The sequence below is a fragment of the Lagopus muta genome, chromosome 11 (assembly GCF_023343835.1).
Source record: "Lagopus muta isolate bLagMut1 chromosome 11, bLagMut1 primary, whole genome shotgun sequence".
Classification (NCBI taxonomy): Eukaryota; Metazoa; Chordata; class Aves; order Galliformes; family Phasianidae; genus Lagopus; species Lagopus muta.
The window spans coordinates 13,137,140-13,162,513 of NC_064443.1; the positions used below are offsets into that span (position 1 = coordinate 13,137,140).

Consider the following 25,374-nt stretch of genomic DNA (forward strand, 5'->3'; position numbering starts at 1 on the left):
CTGGGTAATCAGATTCCAGGTTGCATATGGGAGGCTGGCTGCTGAACAAAATCTCTTTTCCTTGTAAACCGAACATATTTGGTGTGAAAAGCCCTGAAAGACCACACGTTCTTTTACACAGCAACCTCTGAGAGCACACTGCCACTTAACTTTGCCTAGAGAATCACAAAGAAGCAGGGAAAATACATCTGCAGAAGTCAGCTGGCCTGAGTCCCCAGTCTGGAGCACTGTCAGCCTTGTGGTATTTGCATAGGGTCAATCTTTCCCTTTTAAGACTGTTAACAGAAGGAAAAGTCTATTCTTTTCCTTCACAGGACCCGATATGAGTTTCTAGAGCAAGCACAGCAGGGTTCAGCAGTGCTTCAAAACCTGTGAAATAACAGCAGCAATCTCAAGCAAATGCCACGTTTTTATATTCACCGGCTCCTGAGTTCCATTTGGATTTCTCTCAGGCCACTCATTTCTTGCTGGCCACCCCCTACTCCTCCACATCCAATGGAGCTGGTTCTGCTAGGTGGCTCATCACATCACATCCCCTCCAGGCTGGTCCCTCCTGCACCCCTGGAGCTGCCTGGGGCTGGGACAAGCTGAGCTGCTGGGGATGCAGCCGACAACCACCAGCCGTGGGGGTGATGTGCTGTCCCTCCATGGGGTGGGTAGAAAAAAGGAGTATTGGGAAACATCAATACAGCAATGACTCACTCAAGTTCTGGGGCTGTACTGAACATGGCAAAGCAAGGTTTTTTGTTCTGAAAAGGAGTTATTTGAGTTCAAGAGCAGCGCTGGAAAAGGCCTCTTAGGATGGGATCCAAAAAGCCATGCCAGCTAAGAAAGTTTTCACATTTTCATGCTTCCACATCCAAAAGCACACAGTTTGAACTGAGGCAGCAATGCATTTCAAAAAGCAAATATCATTTCCTTCATTAACTTCAAAACCTTGAAGAGTTCAGGCCTTCTATTCTTAGCATTCAACTAGAAAACATCAAGCACTTTCTGCATGTCCAATCTAATGTTTGCTAATTCATCTCTGTACGAATCTCCATCCATTTGCACCCAAATTCCGATTGTATCAAAGGAGGTTTCCTTACTTTACTGGCTCCCATGACTCCCGCTCAAAGCCCCTGTGAATTGACTGTGCAATTGAGGACTCCATCAGATCGACATATCTAACAACAAGTGGAGCAAACAGGTCTTGGAGGTGTTTGTGGAACTTTCCATTGCACAAATTATCTAGAATAGATAAATAAAAGTATAGTAAGAAACTACTGTTACTAAAAGCTCTGTAACAAACCACAGCGTGGCACTTTATTACACAATGAGTTTGTCAGTGAACGGAAAGAAAGTGAGAACAGAACAGGAGCTGGCATCGTGCACCAAAGCTCATGACAAAGACAGCAGGAATGGCTTCTTAATTGAAACAGATTAACAGACAACAAATCTTCTTTCCCATTAATGTCAGACTTACAGGTTACAAATACATTGTTACTTCCTGCGAATAAAATGCGTGTAAGAAATACTGCATGGCAAACATTATGGCTTTTGCAGGTAGGAGGACTGTTTCTTAATTCAGTTACTCACTACCATGACACTCTCAGAAGATGAATCCCTGCTTCGTGAGTGGTGGGGTTTGAAGGCGTGAGCCTTCTCCATGCCTTGGAGAAGCGCCTTATTTCACAGAGCACTAAGCTTCTGAATTCCTCTTACTCTCATTTAATTTAAATCTTTTCCTCCCTTCGGTGAGGTATTTTAAAGTAGGGACTGGTTTGCTCCAAGCTAAATAAATGCAGTACACACATATAAAACAACACACACATTTAATGACGGTGTACATAATTCCCTGCCTGTCAGGCAGCCACTACAAAAGACTTGAGAAGATGAAGCAAAATAAAAGTTCAACTTCTCACCTTCATCTGAGGCATTTGACTTAGGGGTGTCTGTGTGTGCATCAGAGAATTGCTTTTTTCTAGTGGGAGTGGAACCAAACCAAGCCGATGCTAAGAGTCTGCACTGTGCATCTCTACCCAGCTCAGCTCTCTGTGCAGCACAGAGAAGTATTAGCAGTAACCTGAGCCGCCCACTGAAAAGAAACGACCAAAATACAATACATACAGTCACTACGGAGGAAATCGTTTAGAAGCTGAAAGAGTGGAAAGCTGTCCCACGTGTCGGGGGGTTGCACCTCTAACGCAGCATCCATATCCACCGCAAACAGCGACAGGAAGGTCTCCGCGTGCTCAACCATTAAGTCTGACCACCAAGCAAAGGCCTTGGTAGAAAAAGATAACAGAGCAGAGTGTTAGTTCCAGCAAAGCACAGTCACGGACGCTAGGCCACGGATCTCCAAAAAATGTGTGCCCCGTGGAAACTACCTTTATTGTAAAGAGAACAGTGCTTTCCAGTGCTAGCCTGCACACACAGTGCTAATCATGGGAATTAGGCACTGCTGCTTTCATACAAAGGTCTCTTGCAGAAGATCTATTCAGGGCTCCACCATAAAGGCAGGCAGGTGTAACATGGCAGAGAAGGTTCTGTCTGTTCAATTTACAATAAATTGCTGAATTCATCTTTAGTTATGCTAATCATCAGAAAACTACTGATTTGTATTCTAAATGATAGAAATTGGGGAGTTTCTTCACTGTGGGTGGGTTTTATGCTGTTATTCAGCAGTTTAAATTTTATTTGGCTTCACTACTTCTATTTCTCTTTAAAAGCTGCCTAAGACATTAAAATCTGCCCTAAGTCCCACTCACTCTTATTTGGAAGCGATTCAAGCATCACCTGTGGAAGTTACTACAGCACTGTTCATTTTACATGGCCAGCTACACACGTCATCTAAATACACTACCACCTTCATTAATGCTACTTATCAGGAAACAAAGCTCCATTACCAACATGCCAAGATTTTAAAAAATAAATAAATAAGTCTACAAGCCTGTATTTTCAAAGAGGCAGGAAAAAAAATATATATATCTAATCTTGAAAACCAAAAAAGATCAGTGAAGTAACTCATTCTCATGCACATGGGTCCTTCAGACTCACTGGACGGGCCCTCTGACGTGACATTCACATCATACATGGCTCAGATGTGAATGTTCCAGACGCATGCATGCGTGTTTAGTAATCACTTCTGGCTGGGAACATGCAGTATGAGAAGGGCTGTCGTTAGGACCATGTGCTATAATTTCTAAGCAGCAGAAAATTACTCAGTGACTTAAAGAATCTGAGAAATGGCTTTCAGCACTTTGCAAGAGAAAGAAACCTCTAGCATAGGAGGAAGACTAGAGATAGAACAGAAAAGACTAGGCATAAAGCATTCAGTTCAGAGGAACTGAGTTCAGGGAGGGGTTTTTTGCCTCCTGGATGGAAGCTTTTGGCAAATGTGAATAAGCACGATAGACTTTAGTTTTCTTAGGATTCTGTTTTGATTAACTGAAGCAGAATGCTTTTGGTTAATGCTGTTCTAGAGAGACACAGAGAACAAGTCCAGCTGTGGGTTCTCTTGGCCACAGAGAGGGACTCATACCCCCAAACCAGGTCAATGCCATAGACCCCTATAACAGTTCCTATTTTGGACTGACTTCTCACCAGGCAGTGATGCTGTCAGGAGGTCTTTGGGACTATTTCCATTCCTTTGGTCCCTCAAAATACAAAGCAGACAGATATCACTCTGCTATTATTCCATGAGCTGATATAAACTGGTGATAAGACATGCATAGGTTGGATGTGACATGGGGCATTATACACCCAGAGCACATCTCAGATGTAAAATAGCCAAAAAAAAAAACCAAATGAACCCCAAGCTAATCTTAGTACTGGACCAGCCCTATGGTGTGGGCATGGAAGAGATGAACTGTGCTGTGAAGCAACTCCATCCCTGGGATGTTTGGGCAGCCCAATGTCTACTATGATGAAGAGCAGCCAAAGGCCAGTGGCAAGTAAGGTCCTGGGGGTGGAAGAGAGGGGAAGTGAGAGAGCATCTTCTGCAACAACTCCGACATAATTGCTGCAGAGTCCTGCAATAAAACCTGCTTCCACAAAGAACAAGAAAAAAAAAAAGCTATTTTAAAAGAATGAGGAAGAAAAGCACATTGTTTGGGGGTGTAGGGGGGAAATAATGCCCAAATCAGTCACCATTTCCCTTCTGTTGAGTCAAATTTTATCTCCACGTGTCTCTAACTCATGTCAGGTTCCCCAACCTCCTCCTCCCTATTCTCAGAGGACAGACCCTCCTGCAGTGGGAGAAAAACCACCACACTTTGAAGAGCTCCCTCAAGATGGTAACATTTTCTGTATTTACCATCTACTTACCTGCTTTACTTGAATGTAAAGGCAAAAAAAAAGAAGTGTTCTTTCTAGCCAAACACACCTATTATTGTATGTTTTACACATGGATACACATGTATATATGTATGACCTCAAAGGGTTAAAATACATATATACATATACACATATGTATACATAGAGAGAGAACATGAGTTCAGAAATACATGAAGACCACGGCCTCTGGCATGTGCCATCAGTCATCCAGGGAGACAAAAATGGAGCTGGAAGATATCTGGTGAGAGAGATACTGCAATGGCAGAGACTTCCTGCTCTCACCTAGGACCAAGGCACCACTGTCTCTTTTGCACTTTTGTCTGTGCTTCTTTCTGATGGGGAGGACTAACCCCACTGATAAGACACAACACTTTCGGTCTAATGGCTTTTGGACATATTCCATGCTCTGAGTTTTGCTTTCTGGGTTCTCACTAGCATGTCTGCCTGGATGTCCATGTTTGGAAAAAAAGGGGTGTATTTTAATGGAAAAATTTCATGATTTTCAGAGAAGAAGGCATTCCTTCAGCAAGTGATGCCATTTAATTCTGCTGAACATCCAAAGCAGACCAAGGAGTCTCACATTGCAGGTTGAACCTTCTCACCTCCAGGCAGAAGGACAAGATGGAAAAAAAACTCTCATCTGGAATAATTTGAAAAAACATGCAATATCTCAGCACTTCTCACTGAGAGGAGCAGGATAATGGGGCTGTAACGCATAATAAAGATGGTGTGATAAATCAGCCAGGCTCTCGTCTCTCTGTTCCTTTGGGTGCAATTCCAAGTGTGCAGAGAGCTGGCCCACTGCCTGAACACTACTGAAATGCCACAAAAACCCTTGGGACAGGGATTCAATAACGTACCGACAGAGTGCTGGGCTTCTGGACAGAGATAAATGTCACTCCTCCAGGTCACCATTCAGAACAAGGGGCCAGGATGCCTCCTACCCATGTTGGCATTAACCTTCTGTCTCTAATCAAAGCCTTGTGACACAGAAGACATTGAAGAACAGCTCTGAATCTTCCTCCATGTGACGATCAGAGCAGCATAGCTGGCTGAACACCACGGGCCCTCTAGCTGCCTGCTGCAAAAGTCCACTATTTTCCCAACAACTGGTGCTTTAAAATCAGCTGTTTCCAGGCTGGTTGCACACACAGCCTAAGCTGGTGATGAGTGGAATAAAGCACTCATCATCCTCGGGCAAGCTCCTGCAGCTCGTGTGTAAGTGCAGAGCTCTCAGGCAACCCCTGCTTTTGCAAAAGCGAGGTTCATTTCGCTCTTCACCACGTATATTCTCTCTCTACATATAAATACTGTATATCCAGTACAAGGCACATACAGACAAAACCAGAGGAAGAACACTACCATTCTAGTCACTTGTGTAGAACTCAATCCACCTCCACCACAGTGTACTATAGATCAGGTGAATGCAAAACAACAGAGGTAACAACAGGCTGAGGAGAGATTCCAGGCGGGTAGGGTTGTGTTGGGATGTAACTGCAGCGCTCGTAAAATATACCCATTGCTACATGCATGGACTGGACTGCTACGCCACACTGACCCTCTGTGTAAGGCTACCAGCTCCACAAGCAGCCGACTGGGAGTTGCTGTTACATTCTTTGGTCAAAGTTACGGAAGCGAGGGCAAACCAGGTAAAATCCCAGTAGGAAACATGGCACTGAGAGGGCATGCACGAAATATGACAGGAGTGACTCGTGTCATTCGGTTTAGTCACATACCTCTTTCCCCTGACAGGATCATCCAAGATTGAATGAACAGTAGAAAAACAGGGAGGAAATTTAAATATGCAAGCAGGCATTAGTTGGGTGTCGTGGATTGTTGTGTATTATCAATAAGTTAAGTTATACTGCAAATTTAATATACACCGGAATGATTTTTAGGTGACTGTGAAATTATTTATCAAACGCTCTTAACGCAAAATATAGTGAGTATATACAAAAATGGGAAGGAAAAGAGAAAAGAGTGAATGAGTGTAACAATTCCTACAGTCATACACAGTAACTGTTCGCTCTGATATTCAGAATGATCAACTTTCCAATACTTAGCCAAGAGCACCAGATTTACAGCCAACACGGGGCTCGATCCTGCAGATACTTACATGGGTGGGCAACGCCGCTGCCTGGGGCAGTCCCTGCGAGGTGGCACTGTCCTGGCAGCACTGCCAGCTGCCACGGGGCTCAGTGCTTCCAGGGTCGAGCTTCAGTGTTCTCTAACATCTATTTGCCCCTGACATGGTTTCAGCGTTTTTAAAACATGAATCTTTCCATTAAAGCACTCTGAAGAGTTAAGAGGATGGGCTTGCTCTAGTATGGAGCTGGTGGTGAACATACGTGGCTCTTGCTGGTGCTGCGGACTGATGTAGCAGACAGCAGAATGTAATCAATTCCCCCTTTGGCCCTCCCTGCCCTATGGAAAAGCAGTCTTCCTGACCTGTCCCATGTGCCTCCATCACACTTCATCCCCATGGCTGCCCTCTAAAAAAGATAACCCAGCACCTGTTCAGGAGACATCCCATAAGCACGCAAAGCCACCAGCAACCGACCGGACCCTGCTCGAGAGCTGCAGGACACAGGGCACCGCTGCTCACCTCTGCGTGGTGCTCTTCGTTTTGTTGGAGGACTTCAATTACCAATTCTGCCAGACGTATTGTGTCTTCTAACTTTTTAGCTGGTGTGACTAACCGGCCTACATTTTCTGTAGTACAAGAAGTCGAGTTAAAAGGCAGGCAGAGTGAAAAGCTCGATGTAAAGCAAGTAATTTTAGAGGTTTAAAAAATCCCATAATACTCTACAGCTTTAAAGATCTTTTCATGCATATGTTAAATGCTTGTATAATTAGTACTGTGCAAACCAGAAAGCCACATTCGTTATTATACTATGAAAATACAGTGCTCCAGCTCCAAATTTCACAATATAGTCAGAGTTGTTTTGCTTTATGGTGAGGCAGTGGCACTTTATTAGCTCAAATAAGAACATTACATTCCCTAAAGACAGCATCTGGCCACTAATATATGAACAATATGTATCCTACAGAGTAGATGATGCATTGCAGATCGTGTCTGTATGACTTAACATACTTTTATGATCAACTGAAACAAATCTCTCCGTACTTTTAACAAATCGTTAAACTCGAGCAATTTAAATGTCACCTGCTACTGAAAGCAAAAGCTGCAGGTCTGGCTTGCTCCAGGATTTAACTCCACAAAGGTCGAGAAGTTACGCATGCTGTGGGGAGTGGAAAGTGGTAACGCCCACCAGGCGTTCATACATAAGATTTATATGGGAGAAGATGCAAATTTACAGCAAAAACCCTGCAAACAAACCAAGGAGTTTAAATCCTGGAGCTTGTGCTTTAGATCTATCGAGTTCTTTTGCAGCATTTTCTAAAAAGATTTTTAAAAACACTCAAATCATATTCTTCCAGGTAACTGGTATTAATGTATTACAAATCTGAGGTGCTACCAATCTGGAACATTTCAGTTTTTCAACTTAGAGTATTTCAACAGGAATAACAGGAAAAATAAAACAGTGAAAATAAATATTGAACAACAGCTTCCACAGAGCTGGCTGAGTGCAACCAACGGGGCTTCTGTGACTTGATACGGTGGTTCACCACCACTCCCAGCTCCAAGGAGAAGAAGGGCAGGACCACTGCTCCCTGGGGACGTGCCTGTGCTGCAGTGGGTCCCCGCAGAGGTGTTTCTCCTGCTAATGATGGGCTGCAAACCCAGCTCTGCTTAGTAGACTAGGCAAAGAGCAGGATTATGCTTCAGGAGCTGCATCAGCCAGCCCATACCTATCCACCTATGAACATTTTGGTCTCTGTGATATTAAACCTGGAGACTTCATAAGCAGGTGAAGTACCAAAAAAATCCCAAAGGGCCATAAAATCAGTGCACTGCCACGAGCAGCATACAATAGCCTGAATGAGAGCAACAAAGCCAAATGCTAGAGGTGCATGAATTACAGCTCCTCCACCAGCAAGGCATTCACCTTGGGATGTTCAACACTAAGCCAGCACTTGGGTTATGCCTAAGTGAAAGACAGTTGAGTACCTTGCTCCATATTCCTGCATGCATCAGCTGTTTGCACATACCTAAGTGCTTAGGTTTTCTTTGCTGACAGAACAGCAACTCGTGGTTGCACACAGATGTCCCACTTTGCTCTGAAGAGCCCCAGAACACAAACCCCAACTTGCTGAAGGCCTGGCAAGCTTTGAGGACTCAAATCTCCATTTTAACATCTCACCTGCTCCCAGTCTTCACTGGATTTATTCTTAAGGGAAAAAATCTCCCATGAAGAGGAGAGGAACATTTCTCAGAAGGGGCTGTGAGAGAGGCACGTGGTGCTGCTGTCAGAGGAGCCCAGCAGCCAGGCCAGCAGAGATCTGGCATTGCAGGTGCTCAGCTCAGCTGAAGGATGCATCAAGGCAAATTAATGCTACACTTTTGCTGCTGGATATCATGCACAGGGGCCTTAGGATTTCCTCTCTGGTTTCCCTTTCATCTCTTGTAGCACTGGAATCAATAACGCTCCCAGGTTGTCCTTAAAATATTCCATTGGGCAAACACTAAAATTGGACAACTAGTGCTTAACTTATTGTCCCTCTTCCTATGCAACCCAACACCTCACTGGTTACAAGAAAACTTCCTTTTAAGCAAAGAGATCCCAAAGAAATGTCCCTCTGGTTGCTTCTGCACCTTTGAAGCCAAGGGGAAGCTTTTCCATCGATCAGAGCAGCATCAGACCCACTCTCATTTGCAACACTGATCTGCTCTCAAATACAACTAAAAGACAAAAGTGTTAATAAGAACAACTGCTCAGAGATGCTGTCTTTAAAGAAAATATTGATGCTTATACAACTTTGGCAGCCAGCAGATGTCAATCTTAATTTTTTTTCTTCTTATTTTAAATATTTCCCTGGTTAAGTTACTATACATCAGAATATTCCGCTAAGATAGCTGGAGCACTGACAGTTACATGAAACATATACGATATACTTATCAAACATTTCATCCAACATCATGTAAAGCTCATACATATTTATAGTTTTCATGCAAAATGTTATGCAACAACAATGTTATTTTGTGCTGACGTTGATATTTGAAAATGTTGCATATGTCAGACATTGCTAGACAAAAAAAATGTGGACATTTTGAAATAAATGCTACCTCTAAATCTCTACAAACCTACCACATCGCGCTAGGTGGTTTATAAAGCTGCACATGACAACTAGCTTGCTAAGGCTAAACAAGCAACTGCCAGGCTAGAAAACCACTGAATAAATGGAAGGAAGACTATTACAGTACTTGGCGTCTGTTTGGCCATGCCTTTGAGCATATGATTTATCATGTTAGTCTGCGTTTGAGGAGATGCCGGCGGCCCAGCCGGTGGCTTAGGCTTGGATGGACGGGCTGCTGGTGCGTGACGGAGGGACGCCAAAAGTAAAGAGACAATGACGTCATAACAGTGACAAAAGGATGGAAACTTCGAAAGGAACAAAAGCAGAAATGATCAAATACACATGGAAAAAGCCGCTGGGTTTTGCTTCTTGGTGCTTGAGGAGTTACACGGGAATGACACCGTTTGACAACAAAAGTTCGAGGAGTCAGCAGATTCTAACATCCTACGGCACTGCGCAATCAGAAAGCCAAGCCCCCAGCGCAAGTGTGGGACTGCACTTCATGTGGCCAGTGGGAAACCTCCGTTTGGAAACAGAGCTAAAACTGCAATTCACAGAAGGTGACCGAAAACGACCGCTTGAAGCCAGTGCCCCCGTGCTTAGGTACATTTAGCAATAGAATAACGAGCCGCAGGAATTAATTGCTTTGTAAATATCAATTACACATTTTAGAATTAAACGTCACTGTTGGTTAAAGGGAGCTATAAAATATTCTTGTGCAATTTAAACATGTAAAAAAATCTGTCACTTAAAAATGTGTGGTTCCTGATCGTTTCCAGCTCATTTAATTATTTTCAACTTGGAATTCTAGTGGCTTTTATATTCTGGGTTGAATCATATATAAAAACTTGCCAGCTCTATCAAATATGTTACTTGCTATTCCAAATGTTAGAATACTGCAATCAGGACTTGACCCATCTGTCATATAGTTTACAATATCAGCATAGGAAAAATTCAAAGAAAATAGCCTTTCCTTTTACATGCACTCAGAGAATAAATTATGTACTGTGAATATATTAACACAATAGTTTCTATTACATTTAATAACAGTTTTTAGCAGCACAGTGACTATTTTTAATAATTCCATTTGCAAAGAATCTGGCATATTTATCTGGACATTCTATTGCCAAAAGTCCTTGCCATTTTGATTGCATTTTCCAGCGGGGAAAAAAAAAAACGGGTTGGCTTGTGCAAAGTAGATTTCTGATTGCTTTTAAATCTCACAGAATTACAACACTTATCAGAGCATAATAAAGAATATCTGAGTAAGCCATTACTTAAAGAGTACAAGTTAGGTTTGTTCCTTCTCTCCATACACAGAGGTACACACGTACACGAACACACATACAGTGCACACATGCACACACACACTTTTAGTCTTTTTAGATATGCAGTGATTTAATTCAGACTCATAGATTCAAGCTTCTGGTTTTGGGGTGGTTTTTTTGTTTTTTGTTTTTGGTGGGTTTTTTTGGTTGTTTTCTGATAGCAAATAAGCAAATCTATTTGCTTATCAATGGAGTCACCCTGATCTATGATCAGCGTTTACCCAGGCTGGTTTTGTCCCCAGAAATAATACCTCTCAGCCTCAGGTGACAAAAATAACTGTTCTTTGGGCACTGGGCTAGTGACTTCCAGCCTAATTTGAAACATAAGTAAGGAATCAATTTGATTACTCACTGATGGCTGCTGGGCAAAACAGGTAATGCTTGGAAAGGAGATTTTGCCGCTGGCCTCCAGGAACTCCATGCCCCATCGCATCTCTGTGTACCACGACCCGAAATTGCCCCTAAAAGTGAGCCCACCTCTGTGCCACCAACCACCAAAACACTCATGCTGAAAGAGAGAGGTGCTACCATGGGCCCCAGTGGTGAACACATTTCAGCCCTCAATGACATCCAGCCCCCGCAGTGTCAAATTGGCCTGACTTGTGCAAGTGTTTTCTGCCCCAGGGAAAAGTCAGGAGCAGAGAAGGATGAGGAGGAAGCAGCAAGAGCTGCTGGTGAGATTTGAATGCATCGGTCACTAAGATTAAAGGCAGGAGAAGCTTACTCCTCTCTAGCAGCCTGGCAAAGGGCTTCTCTAAAGCACTCTCCTGGACAAATTTGTGCATGAGACTGCATTTTACACCTCTGCCTGATACTTGCAAATACAACACTTGCAGAAACCTGAGTTACTTGGCAAGTAAGAGTTTTGGGGTTGTATGCTGTGCTTTAGCTTGCAATGAGCATAACGGTTGTATTATAAAATCAGTGCTACTTTGGGAATGCGTGTTCCATAAAATTCATTGTATGCAGACCACAATATATTCCAACTATGCATTTCTCACTCAGCACTGTGGTCTTTGTGAGATGGAAGGGCTAACGCAACCACAACGCTGAGAATTAAACCTCAACAAGCAAGCACTAGCGTTGGCTTTCCATATTTCTCACAAGCACAGCTACCAACTCTGTGATTTCCCTGTAATAATTAAAAATATGAGCCCTGCCAAAGGCTTTGCTGTGTAAGTATTGTGTGCATCTATTTGTGAGCCAATCATGGCAATGATAGAGTTGCTGTTCTCAAGATAACGATAAAGAATAATGGACACAGCCCAAGGAGAAGGCGAAACAGCCTTTATTATCCTCATGAAATGATTCATGAGTGCCTGAAAAGGACTTCAGTGATGATAACTTTTTTCTCTTAAACCAAGATGCGCAATTAAGAAAAATTCATCAAAAAGGTTTTTTCAACTTAGAAGGAGACTCAGCTCTCAAAATTCAACATACTGAAATGAGAACCTCCTGACTTTCTGGTAATTATTCAGCTTGGTGATGAGTTCTTGCACATCTGAATTCTATCTCATGCTTCAGGCAGCAAGTTGCTCTGCGGTTGGTAAGAACCTTGTAGAAAGAATGCCGCAGAGCAGATCACTGCGACCCCTGAAGCTCTAGTAACAACTCTGATGCTGCTCCAAACATGTTTTATAAAGGGCAAGAGAGAAAAGCTAGCAATTTGCCTAACAGCTCTCTGTTAAACCCAACTGAATGCCACCTCCCAAACAAAGCAGCAGTTCAGTAAGCAGGCAAATGCAGGTTGCAGTTATGTCTGGGCTACATCAGTAGTAAAATGTACAATCTATTAATAACTTCAGTCTCCATTCCTGCCTCAAAGACTAACATTTTCCTACCTTTTGCATCCATATTTATTTATTTGGGAAATTTCATGTGGTTTTCTTGTTGAGCTTCGTGCATTATCACAGTTGCTGGGGGTGACTGCTGAGTGATGGATGAGCTGATAAATCCCATGGCACCTCCTCTTATCCCAGGTTAGCTTAACAAACAGGCAGGTCAACCCCTACAGTTCCAGCACACTTGCTAAATATTGCAGATACATGGAACTCCCCAGGCTGAGATTCAGAAATAGGAAACACGAGTGATGCTTTTCATCCCCAAGGGTACCACAGGACTTTCTTTTACAGAGGCCAAAACCAAGACACTATAAGAAAAGTAGTAAAAAACCTAAAAACCCAAGTCTTACACTAAACACAACAAATGGTCAGGCTGACAACTATCACTATGGCTGGCACCAGCTCTAAGGCTGCCTGCACTCAGCTCCAGAAGGGTGAAGTGGCATTCATGGAAATGGGATCCCTCACTGCCTATGAACTCCAATGCAGTGCAGTGCACTCCTCAGTTCCTGTGCTTACGGGAGGGAGAAGTCATTTTTTTCCAAAAGAAAAATGGATTCCCAACAGACATGAATATGCAGACCAAACACTTATTATAAAGTTGTTAGCTTTGTCTGATTAGTAATTAAAACAACCCACTAATCTTTAATTAATGGTTTATAGTTCTGTTTAGCATTCTGTTTTAAATCCATACTTCTAGGTGGGGAAGATTACAATTTTTTTCACGTGAAAGGAGAATGAAAGATAACATCTGTGTGTCTAAGTTGCTTTCATTATCTTATTTTTCATCCTTGCTTTTGGCAAAACAAATAAAAAATCAGGTCAAAACCTACTCACTTTTGACTCCACTTCATCCAAGGAACTGATTTCAAGTTGAATCCTGCTGACACTGCCCAAAAATTTTTCATTTAAGACACTGGGAGAATTGTGGGCACAGAGCAGGGCAGCCACATCCTACCTTGTCCCTTTACTCACTCTGAGCTTTGAGAAGCAGTTGTATTTTTAAACAAACTGGGCCTAGACATGCCCTTTTCAATTCTTAAACCTGACACGTGTGACAAGCCTTAGCCAGCAAGAGAGATGCCCAGTGCAAGAATTATGCCTAGCACACAACAGCCCACTGCAGCCACTGGAAACAGCTGTGCTTGCAATGGTTGTATCTGCAACTTCTGGACCTGTACCTCTTGTAGTTGCAGAGAAGAATTAATCTTCATTTCCCAAATACTCGTTTATCAAAATTGGTATTAGTGTCATGCTCTAGATCCAGAGTCAAATTTGACTGCAGGGGTCTGGGGAAGCTGGGGCAGAACAAACCCAGCCCCTTGCGTGGCCTTTTAAAAGCAATTTCCCTTTGATAACAGCTGGAATCCAACCAATCCTTTTTTTCCTCCCCTCACATAACACAACAATCTACTCACAAAAAGGGATGAACAGTTCAAGTTTCAAGGACTTTCAAACCAGGACTGTGGCGTACAACAGAAACAAGAACAGGGGGCTACAGACCTCCAAAACCCCTTCTGAAGAGACAGGCACTTCAGGCACTTTGGTTTGTGCTGAACCTTTGCCTCACCACATGTCACCACAGGTTATAAACAAGAGACAAACAAGACTTCTGTCTGATCAGATCATTTGTTACACATTAACAATAAAATTGAAAACAAAACAAAACAAAACAAAAAAACAAACCAAACCAAACCAAAAATCAAACCAATTCTCCCAGTAGGGCATAAAACAGAAGTTATGAAAACCAAAAATGAACGTTAGTTTCATCAGAAATGTGCCTGCTGGGTGTGGTAAGTTAATGGCCAGCTCACCAACGTTTCTGCACCAAAAATGAGTTGCAGTTCTTTAGGAAAATAAGATACTTTCCTTTTACAAAGGCTAGGTTGTCCATTAAAACTGTCTCTTAAGAAGAAACTCTATTGCTACAAGGTACTTCTAATCTACACTCTATTCTAAGGATGGAGACAAAAGAGGTTATGTAGACAGCACAAATTAACTCCTTAAGTATTAATGCATCTCCATTTTCAGCCTGAAGGAGTACATATCTTAAGGAGCTATGAAAAACAAAATAAATATAACTTAACAGTCCTAGCAATTTATAATGCATATACAATTGTTCACCTGCATCCTTTTGATTCTCTATATGAAAGAGAGAAAGCAACAAGGAGAGAAAAGAGAGAAACAAGAACAGATAGGCAGGATTAATGAGCAAGTGGTCCGCACAGCCCCCCAGTAATGCGTGATATATGACATTTGAAAATAAGGTAAGTCGCCCCGTCTCGCCCCCCGCCCAGCAACGTGGTGTTACCAAAAGAATCTCCTTTCACAGAGGTGAAAGAGAAAGCTGTACCAATAGGAAATAGGAGAGCACGAGCTCTGCTGATGTGCAGGGGCTCTCCGAGCAGCACCCGTGTCCCCTCCAGAGCTCAGCGGAGAGAAGCAACCCAAAAATCCAGGAGGAGAGCAAGTACAGCGCTTCCGCTTGAGAGAACGGCCAGGAGACATGTAAGAGCTGATGCACGCAGGAAGGACAGCCTCACATGATCTCATACGCAGGCTTCATTACAGATCGTGTACGCGGGAGAAGGGACGGCTTTTCCCCACGTCCTTTACCTGACTGCTAGCTCGTTTCTCCCCGGTGTAGCTGCTGCCCTTTGATTGTGTACCAGTGACAAGCACTTTACAAATTGGGGTTACATGGAAGCAAAGTAAAAATGCATTCAGGTCACAGACATAAAGAGTAACTGAAAAAACTTACAAACAGTCTGAGTTTATCACAAACAAATGGCTAAATCGTCTAACCTGTTTTAGGCTGATAAAAAGTGACTGGACTTCTCACACTGGGTTCACAGACAGAAGCAACAGACAAGCCAATGCTAAAAGACTTGAAGCAAGGAGAGTGAGTTTGTTTGGATCTGGACTTTCTCGAGGTAATGAGAACAGAGAGAGTGAGGACAGCATGGAGAGGAGGGTGGTAGGTACTCACGAATGGTTAAATCCATCACTTGAGAGGCCAAGCAGAAGACAGGATGCTCATACATTTCTCTCTTTTTCCCTATAAAAGAGGATTTGGGCATGCAAGAGGCTTAGGTCAGAGGTAAAGAGGTTATAAGGTTATAGGTCAGAGGAAAACTTCATATCAGGTTAAAAGGAAAATAGCCGCAGAGTATTTTGGGATACATACAGGATAAAAGGAAAAAAAAAAAAAAGGGAAAAAAAAAGGGTTAAATTGGAGATCTACTGGATTAACCATTCAGCATGCCCATGAGTCACAAGATAGGTTGTGACCATGACTCTAGAGGTTTGTTCAGAATTGTTTGCAAGAATATGATCAAAACGTCATGAATAGAGGGAAATAGATTTTCACTGGTTTAAGGCTCCGAGATACTAAGGATTTCAGCCTTCAGTATCTAAGGCTTTTACAGGTATTTCTTCATAAACATAGCCTTGAGCACTGCTGCCACTGATTCTGTTTTCCACCTCTGACAAAACTCTTGTCAACACGTGGCTATTCAAACGTCAGCATTCGAAAGCAAGATTTCAAAACCACACATGGCATCCAGGGATGCACCTCACCGAGGCAAATTTGTTCTTTGCTCTTCTAAGCAACTATTGGAACACACAGTGGACTATGCTCATGAGAGAAAACCTGATGCATGCAGCTGGTGGATGTTGGGTTGTTTGAACTAACAAGCCCAGCATGCTTTGAAATTGGTGTTACAACCACTTTTATAGAAACAGGATAAAAAAGTGGCTGTGGCCAATCACGGATAAAGGAGGAGAAAAGCAGAAGAGAGCAGGTAGTGTGGAATGAACTATTTCCCTGAAAAGGTAGCTGGAAAAAAAATGCGTTGCTTCAAAGTATTCCCAGACCTAAAAGTCACAGTGCAAAAAAGAGGGCAGGTAATTAACACAACCAAGAAGAATTGAGGCACAAAAGGAAAAGTACACACTAACTGTTCTACTTTGGAAATGAATGCATTTTTACTTACAGATCATAAAGTTTGTTTTTGCATAGATTTATCTGAAAGAAGAGAGCAAATCTTACCAACGAGTTAGTGATATTTACACAGAGAACCTAAGGGAGCCAGCACTGGGTAGAAGCATCCATCAACAGAAAAGCTGCTTTTGATTCTCAGTCCTTCTCCAGCCTCTCAAACATATTTAAACATTGCATTTTACAGAATACACCAATTAAAATATCCTGTGAAGTTGAGTACTTTGATAAATTGCCTGATAATGCAGTGCTTATGGAACCTTCATTCCTTCTCTATTTTAGTCACTCATTACCAAGTCAAGAGTTGATAAACATCCTTTTAGTGCCCAATTCTTAAGTGTTTCTCACTGGATGCATAACAATGAATTCATTACCACTGGTACACAATTCGCATCGTTAGACAGAAAAAAAAAGATGGAAAAAGAGAGGACATGTCATGTACAGAACCTGGACAATTTGTCATACAACAACCCAATTTTTCACGTAAACAAGAACTAAGAAAAGATCAGAGGGAGCCGTTTTTTTCCTCCTCTCAATATTGTCCCAGAGGCATACAGTGATAATCTCAGCTGTAGGAAAGCTTCACATCACACATAACAGAAACCCAAAGTCTAGAGCAGAACATACCATTCATCTGGAACATACGGGTTTAAGCACTTGCAAACTCGGATACAGTTGGGTAGGAGTTTCAAGTTGGGAACAGCAGCCCACAAAGGTAGCAACATAAACTGATCAACATGTAAAGAACTACTGGATCAGAGAGCTTCAGCTGACACGTGTCCTCCAGCAAGCTTTAAAATGTCTTTTTGATGGCTACATGTGTCTCTGGTCACTGGTTATTATTCTCCCATAACTTAAAAGGTCAGTAATATCAGCTATGCCGGATTTAGAGTGACAAGAAAGAAATCTGATGCAAGCACAGGACCAACTGATCAATGACTGCTATGGACAGTGCAAAGACAAGGAAACACTCCCAGAAAAAGACATTTTAAATCGGCTACAAATGATTAAGCACAGATTAAACAGCTTTTCAGCTTCTTATTTTTCATTTGCTTCCTGAACTCCACTGTCACAAACAATTAGCTGCACTATACCTTCAGCTGCAAAGATGACAACCCAAGTATTTCTCAATTTGTTCTTTAAACCACTACGTGAGTCTGGATGATACACCACTGGCCAAATGCACTAAAGATATTAAAAAAAAAAAAAAGCTACAGTTCCTTTTAACTGCTCCCCCTCTTTTTTTTTCCAGAAAAAAAAGAAATGTTTTACACAGTTTTCACTCCTAACTGCCTCAAAAGCAAACATCACAAAAATGATTCATAATCACATCAGTTTTATTGACAAGTGAATAAATAGCAAATGAGTTTCTTTCAAATAGCTCCCAGCCACAGTTGCCACCTAGAAATATAACAAAATTGTAATTTCACAAAGAAAGAGCCTTACCTTCAATTTTGGCATACTCTGATAGTCGAGTATAATTGACTAGAGCTGCTTGCTCCAAGCATTTACGGATGACTGTTTTTACCTCCTCTTGAGGGACTGGAGTAACTATGTCTTTCATCAGAACCTTGACACAAGAAAATCTGATTTGTTGTGGCATCAGGCACACATAACTGTTTTTTCTCCAAGCCCAACAAACACATCTGTTTCTGCCCCAGTGCTGCGTGGCTTTCGGGGTAAGCACACAATAGGCAGAACCCACGACAGGGTCACCTTGGCCAGACTGAGATGTGGCACCTACCCTTTCCCTAGCATTCCCTGTCTCTATCCATATCATATGTCATGCTCCAAAATCTTCCCATTTCCTAGGGCAAGACATTAACATTTATCCCAGCTTCCCCAGGGCTGGATAAAGTTTGCACTTCTGATGATTTGGGCTCATGTCTGGGCTTTGCTGCACAGGTTGGGTGCCTGTGTAAGGGCCATGCTGCACCTGGCCTCCAAGCTGAAGCAGGAGAAATCAACAGTCCCATCAAGTATTTCAATATCAACTACCAGAATTAGACATCCTCTGCAAAACAACAGTTCCTTAAGCTCTACTGGATGGAAAGATTTACGAATGTAAGTAATTTTAACTACTCTTTGTCATTTTTATGCTTACCCTTTCCAGCAGCGATAGAGTGGCTTTTAGCGCACCTTCTGGACGGCCAAATGGAAAGCAGTACCTAGAAAAATCACAGCATGTTAACATCAGACCAGGTGTGTCAATCAACATTTCCAGTGCTATGAATATGCTTTCCCACATATGTTCAAGCAATTCTCTGGTCCCGATCTTAGTGCTCCTTCCACTGAGTAATTTTCAGAAAGGGCTCATGATGCAGATGGAAGAAAGCAAGACAGAATTAGGGGCAGTGGGGAAGGTCAGCTAGTTTTAGTTTATTAAATCTTGGTGTTACCTGGGGAGTTTTTAGGTCTCCTAAGGAAGAGTTAACCATCATCTCCTTGTGAAAATAAAACAAAGCTCCAGCTATTTCCAGCAGGAGACCCAGGTTCAAGGGGCTCTGGCACAGACCCTGTGTGCTAACCCATGTCACCCACCCGCATGTGCAACAGAATGAAGCTGGTGTGCTATAGGGGCATCTTATCCTTTTTAAGGAGGGTAGGATCTGTCGTTTCTGTAATATCAACATCCCTGAAGAAAGCCCTGCTCTTCTGTATGCTAGTAAATATAAATGGCTAATAACTGAGAACAGAAATAAGACAATAGGGGTTAAATTTTAGAAAAAAATCAGCATTACTCTGCTTACAGAAGCAAGACAGTTTGAAATACCCGTTTAAAGGTTATTTCTTTCAAGGCACTCTCCAGATAGAAACACGCTGCAGTGCAAGCGTCACTGCCCTGCTCAGGTCTGTGCTGCTTATGCAAGATTCCTGCAGGCATTCAAAACCTGCCTTTTGGCTTTCCTGATTAAAGGAGGGAATTTGGAGGAAATCAGTCCTCTCCCATTCAGCCTCGAGTCTCTGCCTTTACCTAAAGTGCGTGATCTGATTCTCCAGAAGCACACGCAGCCGCTCCTTGATCTCTTCAAATCGCTCTTTCTCATCCACAGTTACCGTTCCTATCCCATCCGGCCTGAAGGAGAAATGCCATGAATGACTCAGACTCCACCTCACGACCGACCCCAGGAAATCATCTGCGCAGCAAAGCACATGCTGCAGGTTGGGACACAGATGTCACCAGCCATTAGACCCAGGACAGAGCAAGCTGAGACGCAGCAGTCACAGCAGCACAACCGCAAAGGTATCAGAGAGCAAGAAAGCAAAAAATACCCCCCTCTCAGAATGATAATCTGTATATGGACACCCCCTCCCCCTACCCTCATGTATTTTTTTTTCTGTGACAAAAAAGCCTGAAAAATACACGAAAAACCAGAATCCTCTTACACATAGGTATACAACAAGGAGCACAACGCCAGCTTTCACAGCGGGATTGGGCTCATTGCTGGCAAAACGCGGACTTAATTTCTGCAGAAAAATTCAGCCGTTAATTTAACATAATTCACAGCATTAGGAATATTGACAACAAGCTTCTATACGAACAGAATGTAAAATTCTGTGTCACTGAATCACCTTATTACAATAATTTCTCGAAGTCAAACGTCTTCAATATATTCTGCCGAAACGTACCTAAAAAGCGGCAAGTATTTTTTACCTGAGTGATAACAACGAACAGGTTTTATCACAGAATTTCAGGGAGAATTTGCTACACCCTGGCATTTGCTGCGTGCACAGGACTGCATTGTAAGACCTCAGGCACTGGGTCTGCCTCGGGCGCTCCTCATCCATCCGTCACCGAGCACAGTGTGCAACGAGCACTGCTACAGCTCTCCCAGGCTGGGACGGGTGTCCCCATGCTCCCATCCTCCTGCCACAGACCCAGCTGTGAGCAGCCATGCCCTCCTTTTCCCTGCACCCAGATGGCAAATCGCTCGGTGGAGCAGCACGGGCAGAGGAGCCTAATCCATCACCAAAGGGCTCGGCGCGCCAGACAATCGGCAGCACCGCTTCCCAGCCCTGATGAGCAAAATCTGCAGATCTGTGTGCTCCTGGGCAACTCCGCTGGCACAGGCGCTCTTTAGGTAATGTCAGGCGTCTTAAAATTGAACAAATGTTCTTACTTAAAGGCCTCCTCCAGTGTTCGGCTTAAGCTGCATAAATCCTCAGTACTAGACTGGTTCGGCTATACAAAAGACTTGGCAAGGGATTACAAAGCTTCTAATGAACCTCCTGTCAGGGGTTAATTGGTTGGCTTTATTTTCCTCTTAAAGAATCAAAGGCCCTAAACTTAAAATAAAAAAATACACAACACAAAAATAAAACCCTGTAAAAATGAAAAGCAATAAAATCTGTACCATCTCTTCTCCTTGACCCCATATTTAGGAAGTTCTCAGCATTGCAAGTACAAACTCTGATATTCCAGTACAAGTGAACACAATTAAAACATTTCAGGAGAGTAACCAGCAAGCCTTATATGATGTTGACTGCATATTCTTAAAGCACTGTGTTAAATAAAATTCAAAACACGGAAAGAGAAAAAACGCTTGAGTATCAGGGCTTGTACTTAAATTCAAACAGAATTTCATCAGAAATTGTTATTTGATTATTTGCCAAATTCAGTTGTGCATTAAGGAAAAAAAAGGGAAAAAGATTTAGGCTAAAACTTGGATAAAATGTCTCATCTAGGGAACGCATTTCATAAACATTTTTGGAAGCATGGATCTGGTCTCATTAGTACCTAATTAGGAATAGTTATTTTGAAGAAATGAGCAAGCCACGGGGGGAAAAAAATAATAAAAAAAAATTAGACATTGAGCAGAAATTAATGTCTGAAGATGCTCAATATATTTTTCTTCCCAAATTCCATCAAGTAGTTAATACTCTGACAGAGATACCCCTGCCTTTTGTTGTGCTGTGCACCTCGCAGTGCCTGGTTTGCTCCCAAGCAATGACTCGGGGCAGGTTGTGATACATGCTGTACATGAAGGGCAGGGCTGAATCCCTCCTTTGACTTTTGGCACTCCTGTACCCACGACAACCGGCGGTGTCACTGGGTTAATTGTGTCAGCGCTGACAAACGAGGCAATGAAAGCCACCCACGCTGGCAGCGATTTGCTGATGGACTGGAAAAGGTCTGAAAGTTATGTTACCCTTTGCTGGGTCAACAGCTTCCAACAGGGAGACTTATCGCCAGGGCACCTGGGTGGGTCTAGGTGAGGTCTGCTTCCCCAGCAGACAGTGCTTATCTGAGGAAGGGCTGCTTTTAAGACCACCATTAGCCCTAAAAGACATACTGAATGGATTGAACTGAAAGCAAAGTGCAGTAATGTGAGAACCGCAGCAGTGACTGGGCATCCCGCTGCTGGTGCTGGTCGAGGCAGGGTCAGCACATGTCTGACCGCGCAGGCAGGCCGCAGCCCTGCCACACGACTCATACCCTCACTGCATGTGAAGGACCCGTGTTTCATCAGAAACAAGCACGTAAGGAACAGTGCAAACACCTGATGTGCCACCACCATCCGCGGCCTGCTTTCACAGCACCAGACCCGCGTGAGGAGGCATGGCGGGCTTTGGAGAACAAAGACCAGGAGCAAACAGCCCTGCCTTCAGCTATGGTGCCCCTTGGCCCCCACAGCCCATGGCCAGCAGCCAGCATGTGGCACGAGGAAGGAGAGTCCATCCCACTGGAGCCCCCACACAGGACCCACACACAGCACAAGCGGCATGCCGCTCCCCTGGATCATGCTCCAGCAAACTTGAGACAAGCTACAGGTCAGCCGTAGCCATTTTTGGAGCAGCGCGGATGTCTGGAAGGGCCTGCCAGGAGAGAGCCATCACCACTGCAAGGACTCCCTTTCTCACCCAGCTGTGGACTATATTGCATCTGACATGATGAGCATCTCTCGAATCTACCTTTCAAATTTTCGGCAAACCATTTTCTCACTGTCCTTCACAAAGTTGACATTTTCGGCAGCATGATAGGAAAGATGTCATGTCGGCTGCTTTTCAAGTTGTTGTCACAGTGGTTAGCACCAGTTCTGTCATCTTTGCTTTCCTCACAATCCCCCATCTTGAGCCATGTCACAAATAATAATACTTCCCATGTTTTTGTCAAATTTCAAATACTATCACCCAGCTGCACGTCTTCGGATTTACTAGTTATGTTAATCTTGTTGCTCATCTTCTCAGAAGCTGAAGCATTAGGAACTCATTAATTAGTGACAAATGCAGGATATACATAGAACTGGAAAAACACCACCGAAAGCCTTGCACTTAATTTATTAGCTGGATAATTTTAAAACCTAATTAAATATGCAAGTCAAATATACTTTGAAAATGCTATCTTTTTGAGGGAACATATTTATTTTCCCTTTGCAAGAACACAAAGGGTACGTAGCCTAGCATTTAAGATTCACTTCTGTGCTCTAGACAATTCCATTACGTGGCTGATGGGGCTGAAAAAAATCCACAAGAGAAGTTCAGGTCTTACCAACTTGTTCCTGATGCTTATTGGTGATTTCATTTTTAACAGTGATCTCCAGCTCAACCTTTACATTTGATATCTTATCTGATGGGCAGAAGCACCGACTCCTCCAGCAAGCAGCATTTCTGCAGCAAGGCTGGCTAAAACACAGCCAGAGGAAACGAATGCGCTCACACAATCTTAAACCGCATCCTTGTAACAGCGAGCTAAGCAGGGATGGGCAATGAGAAAAAAGCAAAGTGGTGAAGAATAGTTCTGTACGTACATGATTTGTGCAGAGCCACATATGACAAAATGGGTCTGAACCTATGGGGTCAGGTCTGCAAACAGAACAAACATCGCCATCTAAATGGGGACACCAGTTCATCTGATTCTCTACAGCTCACGGATACTCAAGGTGTGTGCCATAAGTTGTGGGCAGAAAGGGAAGCAGAAGGGCAAAAAAGGCAAGAAAAATAAATAAGGAAATTTTTAATTATAAGTAAACAAGTTTCGAATCACTCCTTCTGCTGCAGATTCATTATCTTGGCTCAAAACTAGTCAATTCCCAATGTAAATATTTCACACGAAAAGTTTTAAATGCTGCTTTCCCTATTCCTCATTGTTTTTAAGTTATAAACCACGAAAATAACAACACCAACAAAGCAGGTGGTGAAATTAAAAAAAAGGGGCTGCAATTTAAACAGCGAAAACGATAGTCCTTGTTTAGCTTGGACGGTTTGTGCAAATTCCAGGGTTAATTATAAATTATAATTAGGACCTGTGATCCTAAGGCCACTGCTTTATTCTTCTAGCCCCGCCTCCCCCCATGCCCTTTTCTAATTATACCCAGTGCCCCCCGGGCTAGTTATGCTGCTAAAACAAATATATCAAAATGATTTTTAACAAAGACTAATATATGAAGCAATAGCACGCATTTGTATGCAATTATAAACATACAGTATAGCTCCAGTGGGTTAATCTCTTTGACATAAGCCTGTACGAAATACCATGGAGGCTCACGAATGGAAAGACAGATCATCTTTTACACCTTTTATGTTTAACTTGTCTACACTTTTTCTACTGGGGAAAATATTGCTTACACGTAGCAAACAGATCTTTGCACGCACTGTGAGCCCTGGCATTCACAGCCAGCGAAAAAAAACAATGTCAAAAACTGATGCAAATAATTTGATTTTTTAAGTAACAACTCAAATATAAAACACGTGCTGCCTTCAGCTCCCTTGCTGCTTGCCAGGTGCAGCACATATGAGCCATGCAGTAAACACGGATGATTAGTGCCTTGGACAGCACGTGTCAGGATGGCTTTGGGAGGCTGCCTGGCAGGAGCTCACAGGGGGAACCAGTGCTGGGCCACGTCGGGATGCGGGACCACAGCTGGGGTCCTGCCTTCTTACATCGCCCCTAGCAAAGCCGACCTGAAAGATCCCACCTGGTTACACCCCTTGAAAAAGCTTATTCAGCCAACACCAGTTTGGCCCAATTTCTCCTGGGAATTCACACCGGCTGAAAGCCCTTTGTTTGGCTCATTCTGCCGCCCGCTCTCCTTCCCTCCATGCCGCCGCAGGTGCGAGCCGCTCCGTCCTCCCAGCCCGCCTTCCTCGTGCTCCCGCTCCCTTCCACGCCAGCGCCAAGTCACGGCTCATCGCTTCCCATGTGCCATCCACACCCCTGACGCCGCGCAGCTGAACCGAATGGCTTCTGAGCACTGCCATCCCACACCTATTGCAACGCATCACGTCAGCCCCGGCCGTGTGTCTGCCGGTCACGGGCGATGCCGGATTGCATCCGACAGACGGCCGCCGCACACGCCGTGTCATTGCGGGGCTGGCGCGACACCGAGCCGGCACCTAACGAGGGGTTACGGTGTTATGCCCTGTGAGGTCTGCAGGCAGGGCTGCTCATCTGAGCGCAGCGATGTGTTGATGTATTTAGCACTTCTCTCCCAGGACCAAAACGCGCTGTTTCGTTGGTTTGGTTTTTATTTTTAAAGTCGTGGTATGGAAATCTTGCCTTTATATGGGGTAGCCAGATACGTAATTAGAAAACAAAGGAAGAATGTATGAAAGTGTTACGCAGACTTTTTGATCATCAAAGGTCTGTGACAATAATATTATTTCTGGTTTTATGCTGTAAAACACAGCTCACAGAGGGAAGCATGGGTCACTGACATACCAGGAAACTTAGCAGGGAGACTTGGGGGTG

At 43.3% G+C, this 25,374-nt stretch overlaps 1 protein-coding gene across 7 annotated transcripts in view; it reads right to left on the bottom strand.

The window, feature by feature from the left end:
- The window catches only part of CADPS (calcium dependent secretion activator), a 174,115-nt gene that overhangs the window by 39,519 nt on the left and 109,222 nt on the right, over positions 1 to 25,374 (bottom strand). For 2 of the 7 annotated variants that reach the window (XM_048957058.1, XM_048957054.1), the window contains exons 14-21: positions 19,660 to 19,761; positions 18,790 to 18,853; positions 18,132 to 18,255; positions 15,675 to 15,743; positions 14,810 to 14,827; positions 6,923 to 7,029; positions 2,110 to 2,266; positions 1,089 to 1,230 (exon numbers count right to left, since the gene is read on the bottom strand). In XM_048957058.1, coding sequence (XP_048813015.1) covers positions 1,089 to 1,230; positions 2,110 to 2,266; positions 6,923 to 7,029; positions 14,810 to 14,827; positions 15,675 to 15,743; positions 18,132 to 18,255; positions 18,790 to 18,853; positions 19,660 to 19,761 — 783 coding nt within the window. The remainder of the gene's footprint in view (positions 1 to 1,088; positions 1,231 to 2,109; positions 2,267 to 6,922; positions 7,030 to 14,809; positions 14,828 to 15,674; positions 15,744 to 18,131; positions 18,256 to 18,789; positions 18,854 to 19,659; positions 19,762 to 25,374) is intronic. The other 5 variants (XM_048957059.1, XM_048957055.1, XM_048957060.1 and 2 more) reach the window with 3 other exon arrangements.